The sequence below is a fragment of the Grus americana genome, chromosome Z, assembly GCF_028858705.1.
Source record: "Grus americana isolate bGruAme1 chromosome Z, bGruAme1.mat, whole genome shotgun sequence".
Lineage (NCBI taxonomy): Eukaryota > Metazoa > Chordata > Aves > Gruiformes > Gruidae > Grus > Grus americana.
In genome coordinates this window covers 1,949,395-1,964,505 of record NC_072891.1, presented here as the reverse complement: position 1 = coordinate 1,964,505, position 15,111 = coordinate 1,949,395, and the positions used below count along the sequence as shown (strand labels likewise).

General features: G+C 43.1%; 1 protein-coding gene across 1 annotated transcript in view; it reads left to right on the top strand.

Annotated features, from left to right (window-relative positions):
* Positions 1-15,111, top strand: part of DCC (DCC netrin 1 receptor) — a 366,068-nt gene that overhangs the window by 178,249 nt on the left and 172,708 nt on the right. The window contains exon 7 of the mRNA XM_054809591.1: positions 6,807-6,963. Within this exon, the coding sequence (XP_054665566.1) occupies positions 6,807-6,963 (157 nt within the window). The remainder of the gene's footprint in view (positions 1-6,806; positions 6,964-15,111) is intronic.

Sequence of the window (15,111 nt, the reverse complement as noted above, 5' to 3'; positions counted from 1 at the left end):
CGAGCGTGAGCAGCACCTCCCCATCGAGAGGAACGTGTAGGAGGAGATGCACTGGCTTGCTTTTTCGTGAAGGTGTCCCCGTTTACTAGTTTCAGATCACGCCGTTTAGCGGATAACGAGCCTCCTTCCTCCCTCTATCACAACTCAGCAGTTACGCTGTTACCCTTCCGTACCTCTCTTGCCCGGGTTTGAGAAAACGAGGCTGGAGAGAAAAGAGAAGCGCTAGTGCGTAATTAGCTTCTGATGTGGTGGTTATTGCATAGGGTGGAACCATCAAAATCTCCCCAAGTCTCTGTGAGATTTTGTATTTTGGCTACGTTTTGAAAGTGCTATTGGCCTGATCCTGCGTGAGGTGCTCAGTCGAGAGTGAATTTCCTCGTACAGTAGCATCAGGCGTTGTTGACACGCGTGAACTTCAGTGATTTATAGCAAGGTTCGTAGTGTCATAAAAGAGGCATAATAAAAATTAGTACTGCATGACTTGTTTCTAAGAACATCATTATGGCACCGAGTAATAATGAATTACTGTGCGAGAAGCCAGAAGGGAAGAAGTACGTATGGCAACGAGGACAGATCTTTTATTTGGTAAATTAGTATCGCTGCATATGGGCTGAAAAGCTCTAAACATATGTCGATGTACCCTGACACCCTGGCATGTGCTCCGTGTCATTGGTAAAACCTGATGCGCGTGAAGACGTCAAATGTAGATGCGCGCGCTGTTTGGAGGATGGATTTGAGCACACGACGCCTGAAGAAATGCTTTTGAACGTGACGCTTTGAAACCCCGTTGTACGATGAATCGGCCGGATGAAAACTGGCAAGGCCAAATTTTGTAAATGGTCCCCAGGAAAGGTAATAGGAGTTGCTTGTGCGGAAAAGAGCTTTTTTTTTTTTTTTTTTTTTTTTTTTTTTGACCGTAAATAATGAGCTACCAGTAACTTGTCCAATCTGATACTTACTTGGGACAGTAAATTACACCTATTTTGTAGCTCTGTAAAGGTCATCTGATGGAACGTCTGCTTTTTTCCTAACTGGTGGAAACAAGACCAAAATTTAATTATTTAACGATCAGAGCAAAGCACTGCAATCCATCTGGTTCTTCTTTCTCCATTTCACCAATCCTCACCCATTTAATCACTTAATGTGGGATGATGACAGCTCCTGGATCCATGTCCCAGGGCTTTCCCGGGGAACGTCTTCCCGCTGCAGGTTAGCGTTGGGTTTTAGAAGCGGCGTGCAGGATGGGTGATGAAATCTATCGTTTCATCATGAAATTCCAGATGAAATTTTTCACTACCCCTGTGAAATGCGGATTTTTCCCTTGCATTCCCCTTGCAAGGCATGTACTTGATGGTGGTGCCTCCTGGCCTCAGGTTCCCTGCGTCAAAGGATATGTCTCGTGCAGAAACCAGGTTCTTTACCTCCATCCTGGGTTGTTTTCTTCTATCTGGAGGAAAAACAGCTCCTGGTTACAACCACGAGCAGGTTGGGACAGTATCTGACTAAGGTAATCCATGACTAAGGTAAAATTAGACAACTCATGCTCTACACCTCAACATTTTTTTTTTGAGTGGTTCTATTTCTTTCCCTAATGTACATGAATATTGATATTAATTTTTTTTTTAAAGAACATAAATGAAGGAATTTTTTTTCATCTCCATTTTAAAATTTAATAAAAATTGTAATGAAGTTATTTAGTCCATCGTTGCCGTGCAGGTGCCAGCCGTGGGTCTGCAAACCTCCTCTGAGGCACGGTTCTGCCATTTAATGGTATAGCCCCGTTAAAATAAAAGGGCGGTCTGTAAAATGAAAGGGGAATGGTTCTTTCAAAAGCGTCTACGTTTTAAAAAAAAGGATGAATCCACCAAAATTGATATCTATTATAGATCTTGTTTAAGGATATTTTTACTGGAAGAGTGCATCACTTCTTCAGGTGCTAGGTGTTAGATACGCAGCATCTCTTGAGTCGTGGATATTCCTGCAGTGAGGGGTGTTTTTTTCTCACTTATAACTTTGCCAGTTTGCTCTATGGAAAGTGTAAGATGGGTCAAAAAGGTTCTGAATTTAAAAAAAAAAAAAAAAAATTTAAAAAAAAGATTGAATTCTCTGAATGCGGGAGTGCATTAAAAGACTGGATGGACTAGGCTACGGCTTTACTGAGCAACACCAGACAATATGCACGTATTTGATGTTATTTCTGGAATTAAAATTCCATGTAAATTGCTTTTCCTTTTAACACTGAGGATTTGGAGATGAGAACAGATTCATGTTCTTATGTCATACTTGAAATTCATGCTGTACGAATAACCGATTTAAAGCGCTAAACCCGAGGAAAATATTGCAGGGGGTGAGGGGGGAGCGGGGAAGAGACTTGAATTAATCCACGAGGTTTATATATTAACTTGAATAAAACATCTTTTATTCTTTTTTTTTTTTTTTTTTCTGAAATGCTTAACTTAAACCCTGAATGTTCCTTTTATGTTTAAATACATTCAGTGAAATTTTCAAAAGTCTTTTAAAACTGAAATAGATAAAAAAAATTCATCTCTACATTAAAAAAAAAAAACCCAAATCAAGGAATTGAAATAGTTGTTAGAAGGCATAAAATATTTTGAGGTAGTGTCTTGGGCTGCAAATTTTCATTCGATGTCTCGAAATGTCATTCTGGCATCTCAGGGTACGTGGGATGTTTAGGGAAAGTGTGATTTGCAGCAGGAGGTTGAAGCCTGTAGGTGTGAGAGTTTTCTCATTTTTGCTGAAAAAGGATCGAGTTTCCAATCTTATCGACAAGCTCTAATTGACAGTATTTGAAAAGCAGAGATAGCCTGTAGTAGGTGTTCTTATTTTAACAGGCTCGAAGCGTGAACCAGCGGCAACTGCTTTGAATAGTCTTTGCTTAGGTAAGGTTATCATTTAAAAAAACACACAGCTAAATGGATAATGTCATGAAAATGAACTGCTTTCTGTGAGATCTAGCCTACATATAGCCCGCTCTCTTTCTGTATTGATTTATCCCCCTGAAAAATGAGTTTAATTTTTAATTCAGGCATGCGGCAACATGGTACGTATATAACAGGGTTAAGCGTTCTCTGTGAATTGTTAAATCTTCTGTGGTGTGAGTTAAACACGAGGAATTAAAAACATGCAAATTTTAATGGCTTTAAAAGCGGAAAAGTCAAAACTCATCTTTATCGGTTCAGGAGTTGGTCCTCAATGCGGGTTACCAGGATAGTTTTTACGTCAATATTGCTGACATCCACGAACAACATTGTCTATGTGGTCAGTAACTTCTCAACTTACCTGTTGTCTTAAACTTACAATATCTTTTTGTCAACTTGGTAAATATGTTAAAAAAAAAAAAAAAAAGAAAATTAGTATTTTTTGTACAGAGGCACAAAAAGCGTGCTGAGGTCTGGGTGTGTATATGTATATTTATATATAAAGGCTCTGTGAACAGTCGAGTGAGAACATGAGATGTTTTATAACTTGGATTTAGAGGATTTGCACCCACGTCTCTTACCGGGAGAGGCTCATGAATAAACCCGTGCCATCTATTGCCACCTCTGCCTAGCAATAATAATGTTAGATCTTCTCGATACCCAACCCCTGGTGGGATATAATGACAAGGGTGTTCTTTTCATTCGTTTATTGTCTCTCGTATATCCCAAATAAGCTTTTGCTGGTCCCTAAAATACTATGTAAAGGGTAGGTAGCTGCTGCTAATAGGATCTCCTCCCGACCTACGTGCGGACATTTACGTGTATGTAAAAAAAAAATTAAAATCTAACAAGCTATGGAAAACATTAAAAAAACCCTCCTGTTTCTTTGAGCTAGGTCTCACGTTCCTATTATTTTTAATTACAAACAGCCCATGACCGCTGTGCGTGGGAAGCAATGGTGAAAGGGGATGGCACACACCACGCGAGAGGGGAGAAGACGGTAGGTTCCAGCGCTGGGTCCGGCTGCACAGGCTGGAGCAAAGCAAGTTTTGCCATTAATTGGTTTAAAACCCCAAAATCATGGGTCTCGTACGTGTTTTATAACAGGTCTGTGTTTTGCAAATAAAGACTGGCAGGTCCTGAACACCTACAGCAGGCACATTCCTGCGTTTTTGGGAAAAAAATAGTTGGCTTTAGGAGTGCAAGGATGGGTCATACTGGCAAAATAATAATAATAGTAATAATAATAAGGTCACAAACCTCATAGTTGATGCTGGATTGTAAATAAGGGAGGATTTGGTTCTGAATTTGCGGTGCTCCGTTTGACTTCCTAAATGGAAACGTGAAAATCAGTTCCTATCAGGCCTAGATTCAGACCTTCTCTGTTGATTGTATAGTCATTTACACATGCGGAAAATGAACCAAACGGTCCGGTTTTATGCTCACTTTGTCCAGAGAGAGATGATTATTCACGCTCCAAGAGGAGCAGAGGAAGATGCGCTTTACAAGGAGTTAATATCAACCACATCAGGCTAAAATCAGAGCCTGTCAGACTCTGATGAAGATGGTTTAACCAGTGGTGGATTGATCTTGTGTAGTCCTACGAAAGATTGAAGGATTTCAGCCGTTACTTGCCGAGATAATTGCAGGTTATAGGTGTCTCTGTATTGTACTGTTGTGCTCTATATGTTTACTACTCACTGCTAGCAACAGTAAAAGTGGAATTGCTTTTGTAAGCGATAGCTCAATGGAGTTCACTGGAAGCCAGAGTAAAACGTGTACTCGGTGGACTAGAGCTTCAGTCCCAATCTTGCTGCTTTCCACCTCAGTTTTTTGCTATTATTTTCAGAAGTTGCCACCTAGCAGGTCAGCCGCCGCCGCATCCACCATGAGGTCATGAAGGGTGTGGACTCACCTCCAGGTTTTAGATACTTACTCAGCATGTTTAAAGGTAGATACTACTGTTTGGTAGCTTGAGTAGCTCTTCGGGCTCCATTGTCTCTGTTAGGTAGATCTCCCCATTTTCTAGACACCCGTATATACGTAGTGACGTACGCGTAGTCACCTCAATGTACGTGTCTGGACTTGGGGCTGATCGTACCACAAGTTTCTGAATACTGAACGGGTTTTGATGGAGGAGAGGTGCCAGACTGCCGTGTTCCACCGAGAGGATGGATATTTGATGGAGGAACCACGGACCAAGGTGTTTTGTGGGGGAACAGAGAGTTTCTGCAGGCCCTCAGGTGCCAAAATAGTTAATAACGGAGCTTTTTCTGAATTGGTGTATTTGACTGAAGTACCAGAACTCAACTGAGAAAGCCCTGTAGGTTTATCTGTGTGTTTTTATCCAATCATGCTCTTGGTACTTCTCTAGAGATGTTTACCTACCGTGGCCCTCGTTGAAGAAGACAATGCACTTATCCTTCTAATACATGAGTCAACATCTAGAATAGACCAGAAGCCCAAATCTTCTCGCTCTGACCGTGAGGCAAAATAGTCGCGTCGTCGTAATATAAACGTACACAGAATTATAGTTCAGCCTTGTGTTTGCACATTATTTAGATCGGTGGCCCATGACTAAGGACGCTAAATACAATCTCAGTGCAAATAACGGAGCACAACTTTGCAGCCAAAAGAGCTCCGACTACGGCTTAATATTTTCTTTCAACACATCATTACACTGGAAACGCCACTGGGAAATTCCTTAATTCCCTCTGGTTTTGGCTTGATCACAATAAGTAAGGGGTAATAATATGTGTTGTTAATAATAGCAATATTAATGGAGTTTAATAATAATTGAGGCGTGATGTACGAAAATGCTAAGCTAGTATTCAGGGAACGTCAGAGTTTTTCCATAAAGCTATTCTTCATAAGCTGTTTAGATAATGCAACGCTGTTAATGATCTCACAGTAAATTAATGCTACTAATATAGTTCACAGTATATGCACAGGGACTGACCAAAAAAGATTTGCAATAATGAAAAAAATAAATTGCTTTTTGGTTCGATACCACTGGTGAAAGCGTACTTTTCAGGGCCAGATTTTATGCGTCATGTTTGCGCTCGGAGAAGGTTAGGTAACTGTGGATGCTCCAAAAGACGCACGTGCTAAATCAATATGTAGCTGATAATTTGAATTATTGCTAAGAAAATAAATATATTTTTCATTTATGTTGCTGGGCCACCTTTCACATGGACTTGGCAGGCGACAACCAAACTTTTAAACTCTGTGAAGAGGTACTCTTCTAAAAGGAATTTTACTGCTTGAATCTGCAGTTTAGCCATTGCCGGATTTTGCACCTACACCAAACACTTTGCCACGTGAAACGGTGATAATATTAAGCCTCACTGCCCTTTCCTTTTCATTTTATCCCACTTTGATACAATTATCTAAAAAAGTCGTGTGCCGAAGCACCCTACTTAGTTTCTGCTCTTCCCAGACCAGTGGGTTAGTAGGCTTCAGGCTTTGAGCGATCAGTTACTGCCGGTTTACGAGGTTAAATACTTCTGCTGCTCGGGGCGCAAGAGCCAGAACCGGTGAAATAGGAGCGAACAAAGGAACACATCACACCGCTCACTCCTACAACAAATAATTCCCAAGTATCCCGAGGAAGTAGCCTACTCGAGTTTTACGTGTTGCTGTTCAATTTAGAGGATGGTGTATTTTTAGGTGTGATTTTACTGTTAGGTTTTTTTTTCTTTTCTTTTCTCTCTCTTTCGTCCCCTGTCATTTTATTCACGCTTATTCCATGCCACCTTGGCCCTTTGTTCCGTAACGCCTCAGCCGTGGCCACCACGGCCCCTCCCGCCCGCCCTGACACCCCCGTGCCACCTGCCTCTCTGACTGACTCCTCTCCTTCCCCTCCAGCTGTCCCAAGTTCCAGTGTCCTCCCCTCTGCCCCCCGAGATGTGGTCCCTGTTTTGGTCTCCAGCCGATTCGTCCGTCTCAGCTGGCGCCCACCTGCAGAAGCCAGAGGCAGCGTCCAGACGTACACGGTCTTCTTCTCCAGGGATGGCGTCAACAGGTAGGCGTCAACGGACCACAGGTCTCCTCTGGATGTGGAGATAGTCCCAAGAGCGCCTCAGGTTTTTAAGAGTATCTTGCAAATGGTTCTTGACCGTGTGTTCTTCTCCTGGTGGTAAAAGAAGTGTGAAGCTAGAAATGCCGTTTGTTGCCATGTATTTTTATAGACATCATATCGACGTTTATATAACAGTGCTCGTTGTCTTGGTATGAAGGACCATTTGCGTTGACAGTGATGTCTATGGATCTTCCCTCCTCCAGCTATTACTTGGCCGTCTAACATAAAGTATCGTTAGCTCCGTATTTTACCGTTCATCTTCCTCTGAAGACACAGGCTCGAGTGTTCTCTGCGTCCCTGGCAGAGGTGAATTTGTTGAGCCCTCGTCAACCGGAGAGAAGGACTGTTTTTAGAGCAGTGAGACCTTGAAAAGAGCCAGGGAGTGGGTTGTGAGGATTTTACCTGATTGCAGATACAGTGGACCAGCCTGGGCCCTTCTGGCTGTGTGGATTAGAGCTGCACAGCAGATAGCTCTTTCGTGACAACGGCACCGTAGATAGTTTGATGTTGGCGTGATTCCTCAGCATATATGCTCATTTCACACTCCAGAAGGTACATTGCATATTTACTTGGGTTTTGTTTTCTTTTCCTAACTTCATAAATGACTTTATGCCCGAGAAAAATCTGGTGTTCTTCTCTTCCTATACATCATTACGAAGAACTCACTCGAAGTATCCTGCCCCGTGTTTCACTGGACTTAATGATGCACTTCAGCTACCCGGTGGTGACTGGTACTTGTGCGTGCGCTGATGGCAGCTCAGCTTCTGAAGGGACTTGAATAGGAATCTATAATTAAAAAATGAGCGGACGTGTGTTGGATTCATGAGAGCTCAAGAAGGTGGGACCTCACAGGTACCAAAGTGAGCTCCCCTCGGCCCCAGCGTGGGCTTAACCTTCATCCAAAAGGGCTCAGCCTTGCAGGCAAAATTTCCTGCCCCTGCCTGCACATTCGAAGCTTCTCATCTTAATCTCCAACAATGTCCAGCTTTCTTTTATAGCCATATATAATTTTATTTTTGTTTTAAATTTGTTTAAATGCTTTTAGACGTTGATAGCTGTGGCAGCGGTACCCGCTGCAAGAGGCGGATGCTCCTAACAGAGACGTGTGTCCGTCTCGTGCGGCGGAGCAGCCTGAAAGGATGCAACATCCAAAGCACTTGGGATGAGAGTGTGAAACACGCTCTCCCTCTGTAAAATGAATCTCTTAAATTCAAGTTGGCGTTTCTGAGGCCGGTGCTGGAGGCAGGTGTCTTCTGCAGCAGAATGTCACTTGTGGGATGACCGGCACGTAGGCAGGGGGGGCAAGTTTGTGGCGAAAACACGGGGTAGGAGCCAGGCTCGTTGGGTTTGGTTCACAGCTCAGACACGGCATCTCACCTTCCACAAATCCCTCCGAGCCTGAACTGTGAGCAGAGAGGGAGAGAGACAGGAGCAGAGCGAGACAGATGGGGCAGAGGTTCAGAGTTGAGCTCTCCATCCTGCGTCAGACCGAGTCTCTGGTTGTGACTGTGGAATGAGGACGACACCTCGCTGAAGCGTCAGGATGATATTGAAGGTCATAAGGCACTCGGGGAAGATGTTAACTGGCCCTGGAAAAGTAACTGATGCAAAAAGAGCGACGAATGAGTTCAGTGGGAAGCGAGGATGCTCAGTGGCTCCCTCATTGCTCCCCGTTTGGGTACCAAATCGGGGTTCACGCGACTGAATCAAATGTTTTTGCGCGTCTCGGTCCTAACGTTTGTCTGCAGCCATCGTCACTGGGAAGAGTGGGACAGGGCGCTGTTGTAATCACGTCTCGTTTAATTTAACACTGTCTTAAAGACATCAGAGTTGCCACACGCAGCTGGATCAAGGCATATTCTACCTCAGCCTTTTAGTTTAGCAGTTAAAAGGAAATACTAATTAATATTCTAATCTAAGGCCTTGAAGTAGTGGTGTTTCTGAGATTCAAAAAGATGTAAAAAGAGCTCACCCTGGATTCCCTTATGCTTCAAAATATTTTTCTTCCATAATTTCCCTGGCGCTGCTCAAAGTCCCAGGTACCAGAAAGATGCCGTAGTCCCCTTCCCAACTAGATGCTTGCCTTAAAGAGTCTCCTGCAGAAGGCTGTGAGCTCTGTGGTGGAATAACTAAACAAATAAAGAGATAAAATAAAAATTCCACTATGCTCCCTCCGGCAAGAGACTCAAAATACTACCTGGGGTTTAAAACTTTTGAATATGCACCTGTAGTTTTGGAAACCTTGAGATGCACAGTGAGAGAAAAATTAATGTCGTTTTCCTTTCAAAACTTTCATGGAATTTTTGAGTGCTTTATTGTTTACACATTATTTTTTACAAAGCTATTTTTCTCTTTACAAAACCTAAATATTGGTTTTGACGTTAACCTCAGGGATGCAAAAGAATTGTCAGAGAAATTACTTGAAGTCTGGAGTAAAACCATCTTCCTGGGTTCGAGAGCAGGGAGGATTTGCGTGACAGCTGGCAGCCCCACCGAGGCCAACACAACACGGAGGGCGCACGGCCATTTTGGGAACCATCCGGAAAAAAGTGTCTCCCGTGTTTTGAACTCTCTCGTGAGGGGTTTTGCAGCTCAGCCCCTTCAAAGAAACCGCTTTTGGAAGCGATTGCACTTAGCAAATTACTTACTGAATTACTTACCCTACCTGGAGTACTGTGTCCAGCTCGGGGGTCCCCGGGACAAGAAGGACATGGAGCTGTTGGAGCGAGTCCAGAGGAGGCCACGGAGATGATGCGAGGGCTGGAGCACCTCTGCTGTGGAGACAGGCTGAGAGAGTTGGGGTTGTTCAGCCTGGAGAAGAGAAGGCCCCGGGAAGATCTAATTGTGGCCTTCCAGTCCCTGAAGGGGCCTACAGGAAAGCTGGTGAGGGACTGTTTATCAGGGAGTGTAGTGACAGGACAAGGGGGAATGGGTTTAAGCTGCAGGAGGGTCGATTTAGATTAGATGTTAGAAAGAAATTCTTTACTGTTAAGAGTGGTGAGGCCCTGGTACAGGTTGCCCAGAGAAGCTGTGGCTGCCCCTGGCTCCCTGGCAGTGGTCAAGGCCAGGTTGGATGGGGCTTTGGGCAAGCTGGGCTAGTGGAGGGGGTCCCTGCCCACAGCGTGGGGGGTTGGAACTAGATGATCTTTGAGGTCCCTTCCAACCCAAACTGTTCCATGATTCTGTGAATATCGGTCTCTTTTCCCAAGTAACTAGCAAAAGGACAAGAGGAAACGGCCTCAAGTTGTGCCAGGGGAGGTTTAGATTGGAGATTAGGAAAAATCTCTTCACCAAAAGAGTGGTCAGGCATTGGAACAGGCTGCCCAGAGGGGTGGTGGAGTCCCCATCCCTGGAGGTGTTCAAAAAACATGTAGACATGGCACTTGGGGACATGGTTTAGTAGGCATGGTGGTGTTGGGTTGATGGTTGGACTTGATGATCTCAGAGGTCTTTTCCAACCTTAATGATTCTATCATTCTGTGATCGCCGTGGTGTAATCACCAGGGCTCTTCTGATGGGATGCTCTTTAATCTTCGTGCTCTGCTAGGCATCCTGCGTGGGATCAAATGGTTTTGCTTGTCGATAAGGATTGGAAAGAGCACTTAACGGTAAAAGGCAAGTTGCTCAGAAAAGGATAAAACAAATCTTAAATCTATTAGGAAATAAGCAAAGAGCCAACCAGTACACCTGCAGTCGTGAAAGTTTCTGGTTGAGGTAAAAATTCAGATTTAAAAGCAAGTTGTTCTATAACGTTTGCTGGTAATAGCAGACTGTTGATGCAAAAATGAGTAGAAATAGAGGATTTCATGGATAGGAGCTGTTAGTAGATACATAACTCTTAGTATACATTTGATTGTACTTATTTTCTGTTAAAATATAGTGGAATATAATAGTAGAATATAATGGGTGCATTTCAGTGGGTATCACTCTTCACGGTATAGATATGTACACACACACACAGAGACAATAAAAATCCGTCCTGCCTCACAGAATCCATCCTGCCTGTTCCAGAAGAGTGAGGATCTCGTTTAGGTTTCATTTGATGTTATAAGCTCACTGAAAAAAAAAACAACCCTCTTTTATACCCAAGTAATAAGGTCACCCAAAAGATTACAAATGCAGAGTTTACCGATGTAATGGGTAAATCTCTGCCTTTTTGATTTGTTTCCCATTTTACTGCTGGGATGCTGCCCAGATGGTGAGCTCCTGGGAACGGGGCCATCCTTGGCTGCTGCGAGGGCGGCGGTGCTGCTACGTCTCCAGCATCTCTCACATCCACATGCTGTTGAAAATTTAATTTTAATTAATTTTTTTTTTTTTTTTCAAATAAAGGTGGTCTTCAGGTGGGAAACGTTGGGTCCATCTCCATCTTTAAACCCCTTCCAAACCAACGGCATTTGTGTTTGGATATCACCCAGGTGTCATTGCAAACTGATTTAGAATAGCAATTTTTTTTTTTTTTGAGCATTTGCAAAACGGGCCAGATATTTCGTATTTCGATATTTTAATCCACAGGCAGCTTTGAGTTTTGAACCGATTTTGACGTTCAGATTCGCTCTCAGCCTTCCTGTTTGCTCCCTCTTCTCATCCGTCTCTGCTGGTTTACTTCTCAACGAGTGAGCATTGATTCATCCAGGCATTTGATATTTATGCGGTAGCGTATTAGTCACCGCAAAGAAAGAGACATTGTTTATTTTTGCCGATTTGCTCTTGATCTGTCTCTAAACCAAAAAAAAAAAAAAACCCACCCAAAACCCCTCCTCAAATGTAATCTCAAGGCATATTTAATTACCTGTGTATAGCTTTAAATGAATTCCGCCTTCCTGGTGAGAATTTGCGTTGCTAAATTTAAAATTTAATTTACAATAAAGAATTCACTATATTTATTCATAAATAATGAGAAATATTTATATGGGCCTATATTTCTGTTTAGCATTTTAGATGAGACACAAACCTCCAAAATACCGTTCCGTTTTTGATTGTAACCTTTGAAATGTCAAATTGGCTTAAATAACGGGTTCCGATTTGTAGCTATCCTTCTTTTTTAACTGACTGGTAGCAAACATTTTTCCCAATAAATGAAATTAAATGCTCTGATTTTTTTTTTTTTGATTTTTTTTTTTTAAAAGAAGAAAATGACCCTGGAAATCAGCAGTATTACAGCTGAACATAAAACTTTCTGACGAAGGACTCTTTTGCAAGATTGGGACCAGTTTTAATTTTAGTTGGACCTTCACTAGAACTTGTTTTCAATAACTAATTAATAAATGCGTAGATAGTCACCAGAAGCTAATAGATCTCCCAGTTTAGCTTCCTGCACGTTGCAGAGTAAAGAAATGAATCAAGGGACCACTTAATTGAATACAAACCCTTATATTTGATTAAAGCCTATCTGCAGAATTCAGCTGAAGTTCTAAAATATCATTCCCAGATGATCTATTTACATTAGTTTTGAGGTTTGCTTATTATAATCAAGGACTTTATGTTAGTTTGTGGGAGAATGATAATGGGAGATAAAAAAAGAACTCAAGGTAGTAAAAGTCTGTCCGTTTTAAAATTAATAGTATTCATTTCACAGCAAGGAGCATTAACATGACTTGTCTTACTTGAAGTAACTAATTAGGTGTTTGAAACATTATAAAAGCATTTGTTACACACCTAGGAGATATATGGGAACCGTAATTATCTTTTTTTTTTACATGCTGATACCGTAATGTAACATGATCTTCAGTCACTGGAAATTACATGTCGAAGCCTCCATTTTACAAGAAAGTGGATGACTTTAGTCAAGGTCTTTTATTTTTAGACCGTAATTTATGGCCAAGATGGGCTCGAAAAAGAAAACCCCCAAGTGTAAAGGTGCCTGATTCAAGGATGTTTGGTGCTTTTTAGATTATTCCTGCGTTGCCGTAGCATCTGTAGCACATTAACCCCTCGCCGGTAAGCAGAAGATGGACTTTTGGGTGATGCTCATCTCACCTAACTTCAGCCTGAGTGCGTGTCAGAAGGGCAGGTCGCTGGACCTCAAGGGAGAAAGGCAGCCGCGTGTTTTACAGCATCCATCTGACGTGGTTTAGGTACTTATTTTACAAAGAGAAGTTTAGGGTTGTTATGTTCATAAGGAGTTTTTCCTCTTTGCTAGCTGGAGGGTTTATGGTGTCGCAGAAGATGTCACTGCCAGGTGTGACATTGACAGGTGGCTTGTTTAAACAAAAGGGATATTTTTTTCTCACGGCTCATAATTGCATTGCCGCGGGATGTCACAGAAACCAGAAACAGTGGAGTCAGAGGAGATTGGACAGGTTGAAGGCGATGGACCCATTTGGGTATCCGTGATCACCTGGATACCAAAATTCCAGAAACCTGTGAGCAGGAGCTCTGTGCCAGGAGAATAACCAGATACTTCTGTCCTGTGCCAGGAGAAGAACCGGGTACTTCTGTCCTGCTTGACTTATTCCTCTAAATGTCTGTTACCTGACCTCTGCCAGGCTGGGAGATGGGGCTCAGCGGGCTGCTGGATGTTCTCGCATCTCAGCCTGCCCAGAGGGAAACCTCAACCCTTTCTTTTGCTTTATTCTTCATGGTCTGAGTCCTGGGGTGTTTGCTTAATTAGTATTCCACCCTTACTTAGGAAAATCTGGAACTTTTTTTAGACAGTCCATTTCTTTTTTTTTTTTTTTTTTTTTTTTTTGAAGTTATGAGATTGTGCACTTGCCCTATGGGCTTCTGGTGTTGCACGTGGAAGATACTCTAGATCTGATAGCTAGGAAACCCAAGCTATAGGACATAAAGCGTATAAACGTTTAATTTGCTCAGTGCTTTCCCGAGGTGCATGGAGGGAACACGCTGGCTGCCCAAGAACAGGGAAACTTCCCTCTGTGATTTTTCAGCACGAGCTGGGGACAGCCCAGAGCTGCTGCTCTTCAACGCTGCTCCCAAACTGGAAACCATCAAATTGCCAGAGCGCAGGGTTGGACTTGAGTTAATTAGCTTTGGAAATGATGTGTGGATACTGCGAGATGGAGTGTGCTGCAGACACCTCCAGCCGCTGCCAACATGGGCGCTATTTCCAGCGGGAGCAGCAGAGTTTTACCTGGACTTGCGTTTAGGAATGGACTGGTTCATCGCCACAAGTGATGGGCTCATCAGCTTGAAAACACCGACGTACTTGGATGGTCATACAGCTCCTGGTTTGCACAGAGAAGTGTCCTGGGAGGTGGGCTTTGGTACCACCACTGATACCCAACGGAAGGTGAACCCTGAAGCTGCTGAGATAGCGTTTGAAGATGATTGGGTTAGTGTCTAATCAAAGCACTTGCTTGAACATTTCCAAACGGCTGAGGCTGCTGAGATGCAGCAGATGGGGCTTTGCGAAGAGGAACGGCAGCCCTGGGTCTCATCATACCTCTGTGTCAGATATAAAACGGGCTGGGTCAGAATTTCACTCCTCATCCTAGCGCTTCACGCCTAGATCCCAGACTACACGAGAGGAGAGCGTTGTTTGGTTCGGCTCAGGAACTCACTCAATGCCAAGGGCACCAGATACGTGTACGGTTTGGTTTGGGTTTTTTTTTATTTTCTTACTAGGTAGTGGGAAAAGACTCACCGAGAGCCTGCTACAAACCATTCCACCTTTCCAGACTTGCGTATATGTATCGCCACAGGTACCGCTGTGGCAGAGAAATATTAAAATAGAGATCTGACTGGAGTTTTCTTCTATGGCTTCATCTCCTTTCTCTTCTCTTGCTTCTTTAGCACTGTTTGGGAACTGAAAGGCGGTCTCGTTGCTTTACTGTTTAAAAAAAAAAAAAAAAAAGAGATATACAATGAGATACGGTTGCCACCAGCCGTGTCATCCTGCAGGTAGGACGTCACTGGGCATATTTTGGTTTCTGTCTTCCTGCCGTGGGTTTCTGCATCTTAAAGGATTTATGAGAATATCGTAGCTGTTCAGTTCAGATGTTATTGGCCAGCCGACCCCCTGCTTTCAGAGTTGGCCGGTTGGTTACAAATCCGTTGGAGTTGTTCTCAATGCAACCGGGTTCCTACTCCTACAGCTTGAAAATAGGAACCGGATAGGAGGCAGGAGAA